The sequence below is a fragment of the Tachysurus vachellii genome, chromosome 1, assembly GCF_030014155.1.
Source record: "Tachysurus vachellii isolate PV-2020 chromosome 1, HZAU_Pvac_v1, whole genome shotgun sequence".
Lineage (NCBI taxonomy): Eukaryota > Metazoa > Chordata > Actinopteri > Siluriformes > Bagridae > Tachysurus > Tachysurus vachellii.
This window is the reverse complement of record NC_083460.1, coordinates 26,006,558-26,026,310: the sequence shown is the minus strand read 5'-3', so window position 1 is coordinate 26,026,310 and position 19,753 is coordinate 26,006,558. Positions and strand designations below refer to the sequence as shown.

Genomic DNA, 19,753 nt, shown 5'->3' with positions numbered 1-19,753 from the left:
CACACACAGCTCAACTGAATAGTTTTGTCAGTGGACAGTTTCTCAATGCAGCAGTAATCTTGAGGTTTTTAACAAGACCAATAAATCCTCTGTACTTTTATTCACCAGCACCAGATCAATACATGATCCAACACCGGAATCATTTCTGCTCAGTGCCGGTCGTAAAGTCGTTCCGTTTCTGCTGATCTGTGTCAGTCGAACAAATCTGTGAAGGTTTGTTGAATTGTTTCTGGGAACAAGCAGCAAAAGCGAATTTCCCTTCTACACACCACATTATCCAAGATCAGATAACATGCTTGATTAATGGCGAGAAACACAAGGCCTCTGCTTCCTGAATCTGGAACTATGTAGCACATACCAAAGCCTCCTCTGAACTGGCAGTAAATGTCCTCAACACTAAAAGCTGCATCAATTATTAACTAACCATGGTAATGATTCCTCGTGCAGCCGACATTGCGTGTACATACAGCAGTCTGTCTCTCTGTCAGTCGTCCCTAGCAGTGATCGTTTCTATTTAGGCCAGCAGAAGTCGTTTTGGTGCTTCATGACCGTGTGGTTAATTCATTCATTTATTATCATTTATTTTTCGCTTATTATTCATGTAGCCTAGTTGCCAGGTGCTTCATTGCCACGATTATATGTCATGATTTAGCTCCTTAATGCAGTTTGCACTTAGTTCGAGCCCTTAATTTCCAGGGGGATTCATGTTCCACCTTAATTTCCTGGCAAATCCCACTCTTGAAAGCATCTAGGGAATGGGGAAAGCCTGTGGGCGGAGCGCTCGGCTGAGTCAGGTGGGTTCTGCTTCAGGTGTTTTTCATAGACAAAGCCCCTGTGATCGCTCTGCTTCACTGTGGACCAAAAGGCGCTGGATATATTTGTATAAAATGGGAAGAAATCTGTGATTTTTTTATTATTATTATTTATTTTAATTTTTTTTATGATTCATGAGATTACAAGGTGGTTATTTCATGTGACCTGAAGAAGATGGAGGTGAGGTTTAAAGACCCGGTGAGTCTACAGACAGGCTTTGTTTCGACGTAGATGTCACATGAGATTACCTTCTGTTTTAAAGAGCTCAGTAGGTCATTATTTTTACAATGTTGACAGTTAGGTTTGACTTTGTCATGCAGAGACTTGACGGTAAGCTGCACCTGTTGCCTGTAGCGTTGTTGCCATATGGTTCATCAGTGTGACCTCTGGTTACTCTGTTAGCTTATTTTTTGGGTGAGCATCGAGAGATTTATTGTTATTCTACCTATGAACAACACAAAGCTGTTCACTTGTGTATGAAACAGAAATCTGGTCAGATGTAGACAGTAGACAGGTTGTAGTAGAGTTAAACAGTTCCAGGAGCAGTTTGTTTGTGGGTTTTCTCCCAAACATGGAGCACACACATCTGTGTCCTTCTGTAACTCTGACCTAGGGCTCTGATCAACACACATCAGACGTAAAAATGTCCGTCATCTGTGTTAAGGGTGAATGTGTTTCTGGTGCCATTTTCTTGGTCTCCCACAAGGTCATCGAGCAGTGTTTTGGACATAGTGTTTTGGACATAGTGTTTTGGACATAGTCCAGCTGTTCAGAAGACTTTCTTCCTTAACGTAAAAAGTAGGACTGGGTGATATGTGAGGAATAATAACACACTGTTGACCATACTGTTGTTTTCTTATAATGGTATAGTCTGAGTTTTCTATTTTGCTTATACCACAATGATTTGACAATTTATTATTATTATCATCATTATCATTATTATTATTATTATTTTCTTTTAGCAGCACTATGAAGTTGCCTTTTTAATGGTTATTGCTACCTTGTAACGGTGTGGGATGTGTATGATTTTTTTTTTGTTTGTTTGTTTGTTTGTTTGTTTTTCATTCATGTCTTATCTCTCACACGTAATTGTCAGTATGGTGAAATTTTCTTAGCATTTTTCGGAAAAAGCCTTCAGTGTCAGCACTTATCATGTATCATGAACAGCTAAAGTTTTTTGTCCTATAAACGTTAAAAAAAAAAGAGAGAGAACAGACCGATGAAAGGACGACCGGACCTACAGGACCTAACTTGTTTCATGTGCATTCCACAACATCAGATATAATTCTGCATAAAAGAATTAAAAGGCATTCTTTAGTAACTAAAATCCATTGAATAGACTTTATTTTATGGTTTGGTACTATTCTGTATATAATCAGTACTTTTATAGCATAAAGTGGCTGACTAATTAGCTAACTAATAAAGTAAATGAACTAGTGAATAACAGAAAGCTTATTTGTATGGTTTTTCTTTTTAAAAATGTATTTATATTTAGTAGTTTAAAAAAGGATTTCTCAAGGCTTTTTAGCTTCAGTTGATTTTTTTTAAGGTGATGCATAAATCCTTAAGGGACAAAGCGAAGAACCCTTTATAAAATGTTCACTGCCTCTGATCCCAAACCTAAAAGCCTTGATTCATACCATGTGTTGTATTAATATTACATGTTGTGATGTGACGAATCTGGCGTATTGTCCTCCAGTCCTGTAGGAGTTGGTGGTGTTCTCACTACCAGCACTTCATCCAGGAAAGCATTAACGTGAGCCGAGTCTTTACGACGTTAACAGAACTTGCGCAGCTCCATGCGTAGTTGGAGTTCCTGTGACATTTAAGCACACTTTATATTTCATACTTTTGTCAACTTATCTCCTTATGACTGCCAGAGTAGCAGCGAGGGTGTGATAGAAACTCTGGGTGGGGTTTGCCACGGGGCTTTTCTGTGGTCAGAGAGGATTTATGAGCTCATTGCATCAACATCAAAATCAATCAAAATAAAACACCTCGCTGTTAACCCAGCAGTTAACGAACACAATTTTGCTTTCTTCATTTCTAAAAGTCTGGAACTTTGCTTACAGTGCACAGATACAGTGTGCACAGATACATTGGCAGCTTTCTGGGTTTGAAAAAAAAAATAGTTAAAACTAGCGTTTATTTATTTTTATTTGATTTATATCATTTTATAAAATGTTTTTAACGTGGCCTGAAATCTCAAAGGGGAAAATAATTTCAGTTGAAACAGTTGTTCTGATGCAGAATAAACTGACGGCTTCAGAACCCAGAATCTACAATCTCATGTTCGAAATCTTTATTTTGTCACATATACATTGCAGCACTGTGAAATCTTTTCTTTGCATATCCCGACTTTTGGAGGTTGGGGACTGAGCGCAGAGTCAGCCATGATACAGCATCCCTAGAGCAGTGAGGGTTCCAATGAACAACCCACAGCCTGAACCACTTGAGCCACCACTGCTCCTATTTATATATACACAAACCTGAAAATCTTAAGACCAGGGCAAATATTACCAGTATACTCACTTCGCACTGGTGGATCATAACCAGGTTGTACTGGTTCAGTACTTCTCCAAAATGGCAAAAGAAGAAACAAGAGCAAGAGACAATAAATAGAGATTAGGCAATTTATTGAAAACTGCATTTAAACTAAAATTCTTGATCAGCTGATGACCATCCTTTTTATAGGCCGTAGTCTTTAAAAGTTAAAATCTGTGCAAAAAATATGGCTTTGTCATTTGTCCTTCAGACAGTCACACTGTCATGTTCTCCTGATGGCAAAAGCAAAAAGGCGTTCTGTTATTGAACATGGCAGGATTGTTGAGGTGCACAAGCAAGAGCTCTCGCAACGTGCTATTGCTGCCGAGGTTGGACGAAATAATCAAGTGGTAGAACCCAAAAAAATTTCTCCTGTACTGGGCTGGCGGATTCGACGGGCTGTCCATGAAGACACAGGCCGATCCTCGACCCCAATCAAGGCCATTACTGATGCTGACTGCAGCTCAATAACCATAAGACGGCATCTGCGAGAGAAAGGCTTAAAGAACAAAAAAGTTTTTGAAAGCCACGTCTCCTCCCACACCACAAACCTGCTCGTTTGGTATTTAAAAGGGAGCAATAAACATGGGACACTGAAACATGGAAGAAATTTTTATCCTTGGACGAGAAAAATCGTGACCTGGGCGGTCCTGATGGCTTCCGACGATACTGGCATGACAAGGAGATCCCACTGGAGATGTTTTCTACCCGGCACAGTGCTTTTTCCTTCAATGGGAAAATGGACCTTCAGGTTGTGCAGGGGCATCAAACAGCGGCTGGCTATGTGGACATGTTGCAGCAGGCATCCCTCTTGACTGAGGGCCCTCGTCTGTGTGGTAATGACTTCAACAGGACAACACGGCAATTCACAACGCCCGTCTGACGAAGGACTTCTTCCAGGACAATAACGTTGCACTTATGGACCATCTTGCATGTTCCCCTGATCTAAATCCCAATGAGAATGTTTGGGGATGGCTGGCAAGGGAAGTTTACAAAAACGGAGATCAGTTCCAGAAAGCAGATGCTGTTCGTGAAGCCATCTTCACCACATGGAGCAATGTTCCCACCAGCCTCCTGGAAACAGTTGCATCAAGCATACAGAAAGGAGTGTTTCTCCTAAAGTGCTCAACAAGAACCATGGGGCCACTCACTACTGAGTCCTGTTTTGACACTTTTAGTTCTGTTGTGGTTTTTTTTGGGCTTTGGTCTTTTGATCAGCTGATGAACAGCCTGTTTGAGTTTAAATGCAGTCTTAAATAAATTGCCAATCTCTGTTTTTTTTTTTTTTTTTTTTTGTCTCTTTCTCCTTTTTCTTCTTTTGACATTTTGAAGCAGTTCTTACAACCTGGTTATGATCCAGCATCACAAAATGCAAATACTTGGAAATCTTCCCCCTTAAGATTTTGTTCAGGAGTGTATTTCTATGCATGTAGTGTTCACCTATCTCATCTATGCAGTTATTCAATCAGCAAATCATGTGGCAGCAGCTTGAGTTAAAGTTCACATCACTCGTCAGAATGAGAAAAGTGGGATCTCTGTGACTTTCATCCCGACATTGTTGTTGGTGCTCGATAGGAAGTTATAGGATTTTAACTACTGATCTAGAGTTTAAACAGAACAAGTGCAAGATTCGATAAATTTTCAGTGAACAGAGTTATGCAGATGGTCAGAGAAAGGCCAGTCTGGTTCCAATGACCAACACTATGGTTTATTCAAATAATCACTCTTTACAACCACGTCGAGCAGAAAAGCACCAGGTCAGGTTCAACCTCTCTCAGTAAAGAACAGGAATGTGAGGATACAGTGTGCACAGACTGGACAGGTGATGACTGGGAAAACATGAGCTGGTCTTTTTCCAGTCTTTAACAGTGTCACTGAGTTTGTGCATGCTGTGGCTTCTTGCTGTATGTTTTCAGCTCGTAGTTTGTATAATTAATACATTATGAGTATGTATCACTTTTTAATAGAGATGACCTGTATGTGCGCTTCACCTGAATGATGACGCTCTTGAAATCAGTGACGTCTGTATTGCAGTCAAACGAGAGAATTTCTTTCATCACGGATGCTTGTGATGAGTGTGAAGAGTGTTGTGTATGATGCAGTCATATTGTGTTTTAGTTTGAGTTGGTTTACAGCACTGTTAAATCCGCAGACAGCTCAGCGAATTGTAGCTCTTGTGCCAACTAAATGTAAACATATCCACACAAGAAGCAGCTCAGTGTCTGAGTTAAAGACTGTGGTGTCAGGCTGAAATTTCTGTCTTGGAAAAGTAACTCCAACTTGTGTTTCTGTAAAGACTTTGGTTTTAAAGTACTAATGTGTAGATGCTTTAAGATATGTGACCGTACTGAACTTCAGTACTGAACTTCAGATTGGATTACTTGGATTGTTAAATTATGTAAATGTATTATTGCTGCTACTACTGCTATTATTATTATTATTATTATTATTATTATTATTAATATTAATTCTTTTGGTTTTATTTATTTATTTATTTATTTATTTATTTTTTACACATTAAGACAATCTTATTTCTAGTTGTTTGTGTATAATCGTATCTTGTGTTTGTCGTCTGGATAATACTACGTTTTAAATCTAAATGCTCCTGCAAATGATTTACAACAAAATTGGTTCATTTCCAGTTTTAATGAATCAAATGAGATTTAGTATCTGAAATATTTCATGTATAGATTTAATATTTATATAAGCGATTCAGTGAGAATTCCTGTTTTTGGCTGGAATGGAGTTTGATGGTAGTTTCAGTACAGTGCACTATTGTAGAGAGGAGACAAACAAACTCCGGCTGTTTGAGTGAAGTAGTTCTTTCTGGTTAAGTATTGGTTTCATCTTTCTTTGTGTTGCAGTACAGGTGAGAGTGATTTCACTGACTTGGGTGTCATTGTCTTGTCTTAGTTTTAATCTTTAAAGCGTTCGGTATCGAAGCGAGCTGGTATGCAGGCCATGAAGAGAATGTGCCCAGAGACCGGTGCTGTGTATTATGTGTTTGTTGGTCAGGGAGGTGTCATGTTGCAGGCCCTGCCCCCTCTACCTGCCCTCCAGGAATGTGGCGAGTAGGTGAGAGCGTGCTTGGGCTGAGTCACTCTTCCTCTAATTCAGGGAGCGGGAGGAAAAACACCAAAGCTTTCGATCATCGCACTCTCGGCAAAGTTCCTGTCTTGCTCATGGAGCCATTTTGAATCTCGTCTGCCGCCTTTTGATACTTTTGCACCTGTTACACTACAGGAAGGCTTTCATAATTCCTTCTTTTTTTTATTTTTTTTTAGAAGGCAGACATGGAGGAAATGACGATTTGGGAGCAGCACACAGTGACGCTAAACAAAGTAAGTTTTCCTTCAGGCTGTTTAACACTCTCTCATTTTGCTTTAGAATTCCTAAGGACTTAAAAAGGAGGCTGAAACTCGGTACGCTCTGCCGAGGTAATGTAAACGCCAGAGCATGTTTACTCACCTGTGGCTCACCAGAGCAGTACTTTTCATCTCACCTGGACACACCCTGCATTTTTGAACATCTCAAATCATGTGACCCATTTAGATTGTCTGTCAGATTTTTAACCCATTCGCTTATGTGAACTCACTCTTTCTCCACGCCCTTCTGTGGTTTTTCTACTAGGATCCCAAATTCGGTTTCGGTTTTGCTATTTCGGGCGGGAGGGACAAGTCCAACCCAAGCAATGGAGACTCTGCAGTGATCATATCTGATGTGGTGCATGGCGGCCCAGCTATGGGCAGACTACAGTGAGTTCTTCAAGTACACATCACTTCCTTCTGCACCTAATCTGGTCCAACCTGTCATGTTTGTGTATGAAAAACCTACAAGCCTAAACACCTCATCATGCTGCTTAACACAGCAGAATTTTCCAGTATTGTAAAACGAACCAAGATATTTTATAATGCTCGATGCTAAAACATTTAGAGCAAATTTAGTGTGTCGTCCTGTTACTAGCTGCCGTGTCTTTAAAAAAGAGACCGTCTGCTTAACTCAGTGTGACGGTTCCTAACCAGGAAGTAGTGCCAGAGGGTGTTGCGCCATCGTTTTTTGTTTACATTGGCTTTCTATTAACTTTAGAATTAACTGTAAAGTCCTACTGTGGACATTTGAAACCTCTGGTGACGCTCTGACTTTTCTCAGAAATCTCCATTTACCCAGTGTTCCATTTTATTCAGAACTGGTTTTAACTAATTTGTCAAGACAAACGCAGTTTTAAAAATCGTGTAATATTAAATCTTTTTGTTCTTTCAGCTTACAAATGCAGGTGATTTTAAAATATGAAATACTTGAACATTAAAACTCTGTTCGTAGTGATCCTTTTTTTTTAATTCAATTCAAGTTTATTTGTATAGCGCTTTTTACAATTGACATTGTCTCAAAGCAGCTTTACAGAACATAAACATAGAACAGCCCCTAATCATTGTGGGTCCCTAATCATTGTTTGTGTTTTTGACTCCAGAATTAAACTTGATTAAATCCTAAATGAAATAAATATGGATAAATATATATGCTCTCTCCAATGCAGGACACGGGATCAGATAGTCATGGTGAATGGGGTGTCAATGGAGAACACCACCTCACAGTACACCATTCAGCAACTCAAGAGCTGTGGTAAAACAGCCAACATTGTGAGTGCAATCACCCACAACACCAGTGATTCTTCTGTCACTCACCATGCTTTGGTGTCTGGTTTACTTCTGTAGTACACTTTGGTGTTTTACATGAAAGGTAATTGAGAGAGCAGACTATTTATATCGATGGAATAATTAATATGCCCGGTGTTGTCTTTTACAGACAGTGAAGAGGCCTCGCACAATTCAGCTCCCAGCCACTAGCAGGCCTACGCGAGCCTCCTCACAATCAAACCTGCTGGATGACCGATATGAGCGGAAACCGCAGCATGGGTCAGACTCAGGGTACGGGCGGCGTCCTCGGAGTACAACACCCGAACGCAACGGCCACGACCTGCCAATTATGTCCGGCTTCAAGAGATTGCCCAGTCAGGATGCTCCAGATAAACCCATCAGAGCCACGCTAGTGAAGCTGAAACCTACAGATGGTGAGGAGACGAGCCAAAGGGCCGTTTTCAGAATGGAGGGATGAATTTTATTAATCCCTTAAAGCACATATTCCCAACCTTGTCCTGGATCATTGCATACTGTAGTGTTATTGAGCAAGGAAAATATCCTTTTATATGTGCTTTATGTGTCCTGTGCAAAATTTCACTGTCTTTTAGAGTATGGGATGAAGTTAGGGAGTCAGATTTTCATCAAGCACATGAGTCCCACTGGTTTGGCTGCTAAAGAAGGCACACTGCAGGAGGGAGATCTTGTTCTCAAGGTGAGATGCTTTTATTCGCAAGGTATGATGTTCTTGATTTGTTCCTATTGATAAATGTTAATAATATATCTAAATCATTAATGTAATCTTTGTTAGATTAATGGGATGACTACAGAGAACTTGTCCCTGCTGGAGACCAAGCACCTGGTGGAGAAGTCCAGAGGAAAACTCAGCATGGTAGTGCTGAGGGACAACAGGAAGTTTCTGGTCAGTATCCCTGAGGTGGAGGACAGCCCTCAGAACAGTACTGAGGAGAGGAGTGGAGGCAGCAGCTCAGAGCTGGAGGGTGAGTCACAAAAATTTGAGGAAAATAAATAAAGTCCAAAACTCACCGTAGTGTTCATTGTGAATGTGCTTTTACATTATAAATGCCAGAAAACATCCATAAATAATATTTCCCATCAGAGATTTCTGATCTGGATACGGACAGCCCTGCTCGGAATCGAACATCTCGTGCAGCGACCCGAGAACGTCGCACACGCAGGTAAACAACACACGTGCACGACAGTCAGACCTGTGATGCTAAAGGTGGAAACGGTGCATACAGAACTGCCTTTATTTTAAATTCAGAAACCGGATTGAAGTTCCTCCTTCCTCAAAAGCTCGTGATTCACCCCGTCTGCGCTCCAACAGGACACAGCCGACTTCCCAGCCAATGCCACGACGCAGAGGTCAGTCTCGCTTAGCTGTCCTTCAAACCCACACACACCGATCAGTCCGATTTTTCACTCATGTTAAGTCAAGTTCTTGATCTGGCAGCCAATTTGTGTAAAATCTGATTTAAGTATCTAAAGGTAAGATTTTTAATTTTTTGGAGTCCATTTTTCTTTACTGGTCTTTTTTTTTAAGTTATATACAGTAAATACATTTTCTATATCATCCTAAAGAAGAGGCTTTAAAAAAGTCATTAGAGAACGATTGCTCTGAATATAGGGAATTGTTTATATTAATAATAGTGATAGCTAATAATTGCTTGATTATCTGGTTCATGTGCAGTCTCATCTGAGTCAGAATCAGACCACAGCAAATCTCCTCCTCCTTCTAAATACAACAGCACCGACAAAGACCGATACAGGTAAAGTTGTGCTGTTTCACATCACGCCTCAAACATCTTCAACCTGCTACCCAGACTCACATTATATCAATTTCATGTATATAACGAACTGCATGCTGGCTTTAATATGAGAATAAGTGAGTGCTTGTCATTACAGAGTGCTCTCAGGAGTATCAGCACTGCCTAATCCTCGAGCTTCTCCTGTGACTAACTGGAATGCTCCTCGCAGCTCCTACTCATTACCCCGTCCGCATAAAGGTTTGTCACAAACACTGTTTACAATTTAAACACTACAGTCAGCCATGTTCTGGTTTAAACTTCCTCTCATATTACAGTACATCTCATTTGCTTTATTATTTGAGGTCACGAAAGCTAAAATTGTCAGTAGCCATCATGTTAATGTTAGGAAAACGTTGTGCTTTTCAGCTGTTTCAGAGTCTGATTCAGACCGCAGTGTCTCTCCAACCCCAAGACGCGAGAGTCCCAGGACTGAAGGTCAGACCAGATACAAGTAAGAGTTATTACAAACTACACCTGCTTTTCCTCGATCGCTCTCTCAGTTGTGTCATGCTCTAATGATAGCATTGCGTCAACTCCTCACCACTGCATCACCTGGCAGGTTATATACCATATACACACCACATCTTATATAACATTCTAGCATATGTGACGCTTGTTGGTTAGTGTTAGTTATTTAGCCAGATTATTCAGTAATTAGTTTCACCCTGATAAGAGGTGAAGAAAAGGTAAGAAGAAAACTAATGAACTAGCAGGTTATAACTATATGCAACTGTGCATCATATTTCTTTTTTCTCTCCTTTTTGTTGTTTTTATTTTAATTCTTCTTTTCTTTTATCTCCCTTAAGAATGTAAATTTATTTAGTGCAGGCGAATTCATTATCATCCACTGAAGACATGGCTGGTGGTGGATTTATATGGAAAAAAACTGGATGAATATATCAGTTTGCTAAAAGATATGATGAAGGGTCACTATGTAAGAAACTGCAGAGTTGTAATGATAATGATTCTGTTTTTAATAATAGATAATGCGTATTCCAAAATGGACCAGCTTTTATGTTCTGTTGGTGATCTGATGCATTTTGTCTTACCCTACATCACTCGGATCATGACCGTGTCCTTCCTTCCCTCTCCCAGGGTGCTCCCTGAACTTCCCCAAGCTGGCTTGAAGTCGTCTTCCCGCAGCCGTTCCCTGGACCTGCTCAATTCCTCCCCTTACAGACCCCCACCGCGAGGTCAGACACTTTCCCTGCTCATCCCATTCATCCCATCTTCCCTTTTTACTACCTCTGCTATTAATTATAAATAATTAATAATCATAAATAATTTTGACTAGCCCTGTTTTTCCACAGATGAGTCCGAGTCAGAGTCAGATGGAAGTTCAGGAGCGGCGATCAGACCAGGAACGCTGTCCAGCCAGGACTCACGCAACAGATACAGGTATTGATGAGGGAGGTCTTGCTGCAACTCCACATTCAACATGCTGAACTCCAGCAAGAACCTCCCAAACAGGACCACTTATCTTCTGGGCATTCAAGATTGAATTAATTTTATTTTTAGTTAAAAATTCAATGAATCAATTTATTTTCTATTCATATTTTTGTAGTATTTAGGCCATTTTAAACATGCATTTATTTTTTTGTTGTTTTTTTTTGTTTATATTGTTTACATGGTGTTTTGTTTTTTTGTTTTGTTTTGTTTTTGCTCCTTTCAATTGTTACGCTCATACTTGTTTGCATATTTTTTTGTAGCATTATGCTGCAGTGTAATAAATTTGTGATCTTAAATAAAAAATCGTATCACATTGAATATGTGACTGTATTTGCATTGATTTTGCTGCTAGATGATCACCAGAATTCTTTGAAATTTTTTTTTTCGCATTTTATATCTTTAAAACATATCAACGATTATAGCAAACATTATGACATTTAATAGAGCTGCGATATGATTCACTCAAGTCACATTAAATTAGACTACGAATATTCGTGTTTGATCAGAGAAAAATCACATGTACAATAGAATAAATTTTTTTTTTTTTTTTTAAAATAGTTTGGTCCCATTTCTCATCAGCCGTGGCTTAAAATCGTAAATAATTTAAAATCCATCAGAATATAAACGGATGTCCGGTTTTGAGTTGAATATCTTGCAATGCTATTATAAGAGCAACTCTATCATTTTTTATTAAATTAAAACCTATACTCAAATAATAGTCAAAGAATAAATATGCTTTTTCTTTTCATACGAGAATATAAAATAAAGTTTAGGAAAACGCCCATATATCCTAAACTGGCTTGAAGATTCCAGTTTCTATACCACTGCTGTGATGACTTTTCCAGAAGCCAGGCTGTAATACACCAATTACAAATGAAACACACACACTCGATGCACACACGCACACCTCCCCAGAACCACTGGCTATTAATACCTCTTTAACATTGTTATTTTAATCCCCCACATTTCCCTTTATGTCATTGAACACAAGCAAATTCCACCTTTTCACTCTTTCACCTCTTCCTTTTGCTTCGGCAGGGCCACGCCCGAGATAGCTCTAACACCCATGGTTGCGGCCCCAAAATGGTCAAAACCCTCGACACCCATCCAGAGAGGTGAGCGTTGTGTATTTACATGCATTTTAGCTTAAGCTGATTGGAAAAAACTCGTTTCAGAATACATAATGAATTGTATGTTTATGCAGGTCCATCAGAGTCTGAGTCAGATGCAAGTTACCCAGCGGTTCCCAGATCGGTCCCTGACACCAAGTAAGCAGTCCTCTTGTGCATTAAAACCTGCTTGTAACAGTAGATTTTATATATATATATATAATATAGTTAGACCATGTTCAGCTTCTTCCACACAAGGTCAGGACAAGTAAAGATTAAAACCGTAAAAAAAAGGATTTCCGGTTTTGCATAAGTTGCATAAATATTTGTGTTTCAGTGTTGTTGCTCAAACTCAAGTGGCACCGGTTAGAAGCAAACCAGAGTTTCATTACAGATCCTCCTCACCTCCGAGAAGTCCATCTGGTCTGTGCAATAGTCTTAATGCACCACTCACCTGTACAGACATTTACACCTCCATGTCTTGAACATGCTTTAATGCTTTGCATTGTTTACTGCTTTATTCCTCAGATCACGCTGAGTCTGATAGAGCCCTTTCTCCATTTAGGAGATCAGGCAGCAGCGATCGTGACAGCTATCATAGGTACTTTTCAAACACATTCTCAAAAAATGTCTTTTATAATTGGTAGTATTTGATGCTTGGTTAAAGAGTCAGTGTATTTAAGACTCCAGCTGTTTTTTTGTAAGCAATAATCTGTGTTGGGAATTTAGCTTGTGTTGGGAATGTAGTCTGTGTTGGGGGTCCGTGTTGGGAATTTAAACTAAATTTGAAAGCCTGTGCTTAAACATTAAACGTGTGTGTGTGTGATATATTATTTTTATATATATATATATATATATATATATATATATATATATATATATATATATATATATATATATATATATAGGGGGCACGGTGACTTAGTGGTTAGCACGTTCGCCTCACACCTCCAGGGTTGGGGGTTCGATTCCCGCCTCCACCTTGTGTGTGTGGAGTTTGCATGTTCTCCCCGTGCCTCGGGGGTTTCCTCCGGGTACTCCGGTTTCCTCCCCTGGTCCAAAGACATGCATGGTAGGTTGATTGGCATCTCTGGAAAAATTGTCCCTAGTGTGTGATTGCGTGAGTGAATGAGAGTGTGTGTGTGCCCTGCGATGGGTTGGCACTCTGTCCAGTGTGTATCCTGCCTTGATGCCCGATGACGCCTAAGATAGGCACAGGCTCCCCGTGACCCGAGGTAGTTCGGATAAGCGGTAGAAAATGAATGAATGAATATATATATGTGTGTGTGTGTATATGTATGTTATTTATTTTAGATAGTTGCCGCTGGACCACCTGGGGGCTTTTAGACATAGCTATAAAATGTTTGTTTTTTTTTGTGGCTATTAATATGAAGTCATTTTTTCCTTTTATGTATTTTCTGTATTTATTTTTAATTGCCCAGCAAAGCCTGGAGGTTTGTTCTGCACACCCTAGTTGCCCCTATGTTCTCTTCATTAGACTCATTGCTACGGTGCAAAACATCATAAATTAAATTATTAAATTAAAGGTAATTCTTTTTGCCCTAGACAGGAGAACAGTCTGTACATTTACCCACTATAGCCTTTCAAGGTCTTTACTGTGTGACTGTTTAATGGAGAATAATGTCATTTAATTATGTTTACTTGACATACTTTATACTCTTCCTCTAGTTTGCCGGAAGCAGACAGTGCTCTCCAACCTGATTTATCAAGATCCAACCACACCAGGTTGAAGGGTATGTATCAAAGTTACCACTAATTAAATCCAGTATCAGACATTGGAGGTTTTATCGTTAATCCAGCGAAGGATGGCGATCATGCACACATTCTGAAATAAGTCATTTATTACGAATAACATTAAGGAGATCACTGACTTTCATGCTACCAAGTGATTTGTTTTCCTTTTGAACATGTCGACTTCAAGTAAAGAAGTGTGCAGCATGTTCCCTTTGTCTTATGTTCCGCTTGGTTAGGCAGTAACATTGTGTTGTTGCTCATGTATTTAGCCAAGCCTGTAGAAGAGCCTCTTTACTCCCTCCCACCTGATGCAGGTTCTACAATGAACCTGGGGTAAGCAAAGCTTACTATTCAAACTAGTGATGGAATATGTAGACACACTAAATTTTATAATTTGCTCAAAAATCTTTTTCCATTGCAGCTACAGCTCAGACCAAACCAGGGTTGGGTTTATTAAGGAGGGCAATCTGGGTCTCCGTCTTATAGGGGGCAACGACGTGGGCATCTTTGTTGGAGGCGTCCAGCCTAACAGCCCTGCTCAGAGAGAGGGCATGAAAGAGGGGGATCAGATACTGCAGGTTGGATTTCTATTTCCACTACGCCACGTGGCTTTCTGTTTCCCCATGTATTGTTTTAACAATTGGTGTTTTACTGTTCCTCAGGTCAATGGAGTTGACTTCAATCACCACACCAGAGAAGAGGCCGCCATGTTCCTCATGAACATTCATACTGGGGAACGCATTGACATGGTCACTCAGAATAAAATGGCCCGTGAGTACACACCTGTCCCCTTTTGGGAGCCAATAACTGTCTTGTTTCACTTCAGGATGATGTAACTGACGTGCAAAGATCATTCCAGGCGTTTCACCATGTTCATAAGCCATGTACTGTGACTTTCATCCTGTAGATTGTAGATTGTGTTCCATTAGAAGCGTCAGATGTTTCTTATGTAAATCAGGTGATCGAGGCATGCGTGTGTTGCATCCAAACTCAAGAGATCATTCGCTAATTTCTGAAGAAATACCTTTGATTGGATAATGTATAATGTATAATTTGTCCCCTTAAACATGAATCCTTTGTGACTGAGGAACCCTATTGATCAGAAATGATCAGAAATCAGATATCTATGGGCAAGAATTTTTTGTCAAGAAAAAAAAGGAATCTAATCTAAATGGGGGGGAATCTAGATGTTGGCTTTTATGAAGTAGCAAACATCAGCTGTATCATATGAGTCAAGAATTGTGTAAATTGTCGTTAGGGCAGAGTTTTAGGAGTTCTACACTCTAATGGGGCACAATTCATATCTTCAGTTTATGAGAAGATCCTGAAGTCCAACCTGGGTGATTCCTTCTACATCCGGACCCACTTTGACTACCAGTCAGAGGAGAGTCATGGCCTGAGCTTTACCCGGGGAGAGGTTTTCCGTGTGACAGATACGATGCACCGTGGGAAACTGGGAACTTGGCAGGCTGTTCGCATGGGAACCAACCTCTATGAGCTGGACAAGGGCACTATACCCAACCAGACCAGGTGGGAGAAAAGCAGCCATATTCCTGTGTTCATATGCTCTGTTCTGTTCCAAAATCAAGACCTTTTCTTTATGTAGATATTTATGAATGTACCTGATATATGCACACTTAGTAAGAGTTATCTCGTGTACGCATGGCCACTTAAGCAGTATTTTTAAAAAAATGTGTAAGCGAATGTTAGCAAAATGGCTCCTTTTTCATTTTTTTTGCCAAGTCCCTCCCCTCCGCTGCCGCACTACTATATGCTCCAATTACACACTACATGCTTATATGCACTATATATGGTTTGTGGACATTGTCTCTCTGTCTCTCTCTCTCTCTCTCTCTCTCTCTCTCTCTCTCTCTCTCTCTCTTTCTCTCTCTCGCCGTCTCTCCGCCCCTCTTTCTCCATCCCTCCTTTCTCTCTCTCTGCCCCTCTTTCTTTCTCTATCACTCCATCTCTCTCTCCTCTCTCTCTGATTCTCTCTCTCTCTTTCTCTCTCTCCCTCTCTCCGCCCCTCTTTCTTTCTGTACCCCTTCTTAGCTTGCTTTAGGAAGTTGGAGCTCTATGCAGGAAGCTCCTTGCAGCAGTAGCAGAAGCAGGGTATGCCTTTCATACCCAGATACATGTTGTCACACAACAGCCCAGTCTGCTATGTGTTATATCTTTCTTAGGCAACACTTGACCAGTCTCATTTGAAAATGTATCTGCAATGTAAAATCAATTTAATTTAGGAAGCTTTATTAAAGTTACTGCATGACATGTTTATAGTATTGTGCCTTACAGTGGAAAAATGCATAATTTCTAGAACTGATAAATGCAAACATCAGAGCTGAGAAACATGGCGAAGACTCGATAACAGGTTAAACCAGGATCATAGTATGCGCTATTGTTCTTTGTCCAATAAACATTGTGTTTGTGTTTGTCAGAGCTGAAAATCTAGCCATTGTCGAGCAGACTCAGAGGATCCAACTGGCAGAACGCCAGGCCTCAGCTCCCAGGGCAGAGTTTTGGAAACTACGGGGTCTCCGAGGAGCCAAGAAGCCTGTCCGAAGAACACGGGATGACCTCCTTCAACTGACCATCCAGGGCAAGTTTCCAGCATATGAGAAAGTTGTGCTGAGGGAAGGTGAGTAGATGAAACACCTACATTTTTATGAAACTGACATGATTTTCCAGTTGCATAAAGCTCAGTAAAAATTGAGAAACATTTTAAAACATGGGATTCACGTGTTTGGTTAAAGGGTTCTTTAATCAGTCTCATGAAGTTGTTTTGTTCTTCCAGCCAACTTTAAACGGCCAATTGTCGTCATGGGTCCCCTGAATGACATAGCAAATGAGAAACTGGCTACAGAAATGCCGAACGAGTTTGAGGTGGCAGGTATGTGCAATGTTTTTATTTGTATCAAATTTAAATCAAGCTTTTTTACCTTATAGTATTGATGACTGAGTTTGATTTGTTGTGTATTTTTCCAGAAATGGTGTCGAGGGGTAGTGGAGATGCACCGTCTGTCATTAAGTTGGACACAGTAAAAAGAATAGCAGAGCAGGTAAACTTGGTTATACATCTTTATTCTCTTTCCTTCTCTAATCTGTATACATTGAATTAATTGTTTCTAGCACCAAAACACAAGTTTGTTTGTTTGTCTTGTTGCAGGACAAGCACCCTCTATTGGACATCACACCCACTGCAGTGGAGAGACTCAGTTACATCCAGTATCACCCTATAGTTCTGTTCCTGGAGCCGCACAGCCGCAAGGATGTAAAAGTTATGAGACAGAGATATGACCCCAATTCTAAAAAGAGCTCACGAAAACTGTACGCTCAGGCCTTAAAGCTGAGGAAACAATACTCCAACCTTTTTGCCGGTAAACACACACAGACTTTTCCCTTCACACATCTCTTATCTAATTGCTTACGTCAGAGATTCTTACACTTTTTTTGTCACCAGGAAAATTCCACAGACCCCCTTAGCACACTTTAATAAAATATTAGTCTGATTATTTAAATATGTTCAATAATAATGTTCCTATATAATGAGTCCTAGAGATTTTGGTTTCTAAAATTTTCACCAACAGAAAGCATTAGGTTCAAGCTGTCACTCAAATATATTTTTTTGGGTTGAGGTTTGGATTAAAGTGATGATGCTGTGCTTCATGAAGGTCTAGACGATGCTGTGCTATGAAGTTCTAGAAAATTGATCATTGCTGGTTTAATTAAAATAAGCATATGAATTAAAATATATGCATATCGCATAATATTTTGTACTTTACCAAATAAGTTCTCTGTTTTTCCTCAGCACACATCGATCTGCAGCCCACTTCAAATGTGTGGTACGAAAGTCTTAAAGAGAAGATTCAGCAACAACAGTCAAAGCCTGTCTGGGTCTCAGAAGTGATGGTAAGTCATTTCTACTTTCTTTGGATGCAAAAAATGTAAAAAAAAAATAAAAAATAAAATCATACAAAAATTGTTGTTACTTACGTCTGAGAAATAATTGTGAAAAAAAAATTGCATTTAGAAACTGAAAACTAAATATAATTAGCCAGTATATTTTGAATCCAGCCCACAGTGGGTTGATGATATTGACTACTGTCACATCGTTTTGTTCTCAACAAATTACAGAATGTAAAGAAGTAAAGATTTTCAACTTGAATTTGGATCATCAATATCCAGTGTGTGTATTTTAGACATTATTTAATTTTAGGCCTGTGTTTAATATTCGCGTTTCCTGGACCAGTCTTTATATTGCTGATAGATCTCTTATATGGTATTTCTAACATACTAAGTGGAGGTGGAGACATGCACAGAAGGTTGAGGAACATACGTACAATTACGTAGGTAGTGCACTGTAAAAGTTCCCTTCATGGGAACTCGTACTAATGATTTAACAATTGTGTGTGTAGTTGGAGGAAGGTGCCAATGAGGACCTGGATGTGCTCAACCATAATGATTCTTCCGACTACCTCAGTGGTGCCAGTGACTATGAGGACACAGACGGTGAGCCCTACACTGATGGCGAGGCTTACACAGATAACGAGGACCTGGAGGAGCCGACCCAACAAGAGCCAATGTGGCGCCGCGGCTCAGCGCTAGCTCGCTCCTCAGAACCAGCCAGGCAGCAGGCGCCTAGCCCTGAGCCTGAGATATACTATGAAGAGGGGGAGGAGGCAGAGCCTGAATACACTGTACCCCCTCAAGAGGTGTCTCACATCCGCAATACCTATAAGTCCCAAGCCTCATCACTGGAGAATGAAGCATCACCAGCAACGCACAGTTTTACAGATTCAGACATCGATCCTGAGCCACCTCTCACACCCTCCTCAGATGGACCTCCAGTATTTAGGGCACCAGATCCTACAGCGCTCCCTAGCACGAGTCCACCACCTGTCACACTGTCTGCCATCGAGCATAAACTAGAACAGGTATCACATCTATAATGTTTTACTTTATGTTCAACTTCGTGAAATAAGAAATGGAACACAAATGCATAAATGTTCATATATTTTCTCTGTGTTTAGGCACGCATGGCAAATCCACCAAAGACCCCTTTGGTTGTGTAAGTATCATGATATAATAGATGTATTCGCCCACCATTTGCTAGTTCAAAATTCAAAGTTTTGTCTGACTTTTCCATTTTGTCTGACCCTTTTTGTAATTCTAGGTTGGCACATCATGAAGCAATGTTGACACGAAGGACCCAGATCAGAGGCAGCGACAGTTCAGAGGATGACGATGACCATAATGATGATGGAGCAGAATCCGATGACACGGAATGGGGTCCTGCCACAGAGCTCTAATTTACACAACCTTGAAGACTCACAAACTGACACGTCGGTAGAAATAATGTGAAAATCTTTTGGTTTTACTGTCATTCACCTTTCCTCATGGACATGTTCTGAACTCTCTTACCACTGGACTATATTAGATACACTGGGGTTCTTGTAAACCCTGTACCACTGGACGTGTTCATGTCCAATGTATATTTTTCCCGCTGTATTACATTACAGCCCTGTCTCTTTTTTTTAAAACTTTGAACTGTTTTAAAATAAATGCTTTTAACAAAATGTTTTGCCTTCCAGGGTCAGTAATATATTTTATATTTAATTTA

At 40.0% G+C, this 19,753-nt stretch overlaps 1 protein-coding gene across 2 annotated transcripts in view; it reads left to right on the top strand.

Annotated features, from left to right (window-relative positions):
* The window catches only part of tjp3 (tight junction protein 3), a 22,330-nt gene extending 2,621 nt beyond the window's left edge, over window positions 1–19,709 (top strand). The window contains exons 1-31 of one of the 2 annotated variants that reach the window (XM_060880012.1): window positions 909–1,011; window positions 6,642–6,698; window positions 6,988–7,112; window positions 7,892–7,994; window positions 8,161–8,425; window positions 8,603–8,706; window positions 8,803–8,992; window positions 9,112–9,190; window positions 9,277–9,377; window positions 9,703–9,781; window positions 9,918–10,018; window positions 10,187–10,271; window positions 10,916–11,013; window positions 11,131–11,218; window positions 12,308–12,384; window positions 12,474–12,537; window positions 12,716–12,801; window positions 12,907–12,979; window positions 14,068–14,132; window positions 14,403–14,466; window positions 14,555–14,711; window positions 14,796–14,904; window positions 15,444–15,663; window positions 16,572–16,771; window positions 16,928–17,023; window positions 17,119–17,192; window positions 17,300–17,510; window positions 17,942–18,042; window positions 18,549–19,067; window positions 19,164–19,201; window positions 19,307–19,709. In XM_060880012.1, coding sequence (XP_060735995.1) covers window positions 988–1,011; window positions 6,642–6,698; window positions 6,988–7,112; window positions 7,892–7,994; window positions 8,161–8,425; window positions 8,603–8,706; window positions 8,803–8,992; window positions 9,112–9,190; window positions 9,277–9,377; window positions 9,703–9,781; window positions 9,918–10,018; window positions 10,187–10,271; window positions 10,916–11,013; window positions 11,131–11,218; window positions 12,308–12,384; window positions 12,474–12,537; window positions 12,716–12,801; window positions 12,907–12,979; window positions 14,068–14,132; window positions 14,403–14,466; window positions 14,555–14,711; window positions 14,796–14,904; window positions 15,444–15,663; window positions 16,572–16,771; window positions 16,928–17,023; window positions 17,119–17,192; window positions 17,300–17,510; window positions 17,942–18,042; window positions 18,549–19,067; window positions 19,164–19,201; window positions 19,307–19,442 — 3,789 coding nt within the window. In that variant the 5' untranslated portion in view covers window positions 909–987 and the 3' untranslated portion in view covers window positions 19,443–19,709. Of the gene's footprint in view, window positions 1–908; window positions 1,012–6,641; window positions 6,699–6,987; window positions 7,113–7,891; window positions 7,995–8,160; window positions 8,426–8,602; window positions 8,707–8,802; window positions 8,993–9,111; window positions 9,191–9,276; window positions 9,378–9,702; window positions 9,782–9,917; window positions 10,019–10,186; window positions 10,272–10,915; window positions 11,014–11,130; window positions 11,219–12,307; window positions 12,385–12,473; window positions 12,538–12,715; window positions 12,802–12,906; window positions 12,980–14,067; window positions 14,133–14,402; window positions 14,467–14,554; window positions 14,712–14,795; window positions 14,905–15,443; window positions 15,664–16,571; window positions 16,772–16,927; window positions 17,024–17,118; window positions 17,193–17,299; window positions 17,511–17,941; window positions 18,043–18,548; window positions 19,068–19,163; window positions 19,202–19,306 lie in introns of those variants that run through there. The other variant, XM_060880020.1, reaches the window with a different exon arrangement.
* The last annotated feature ends 44 nt before the right edge of the window (window positions 19,710–19,753 follow it).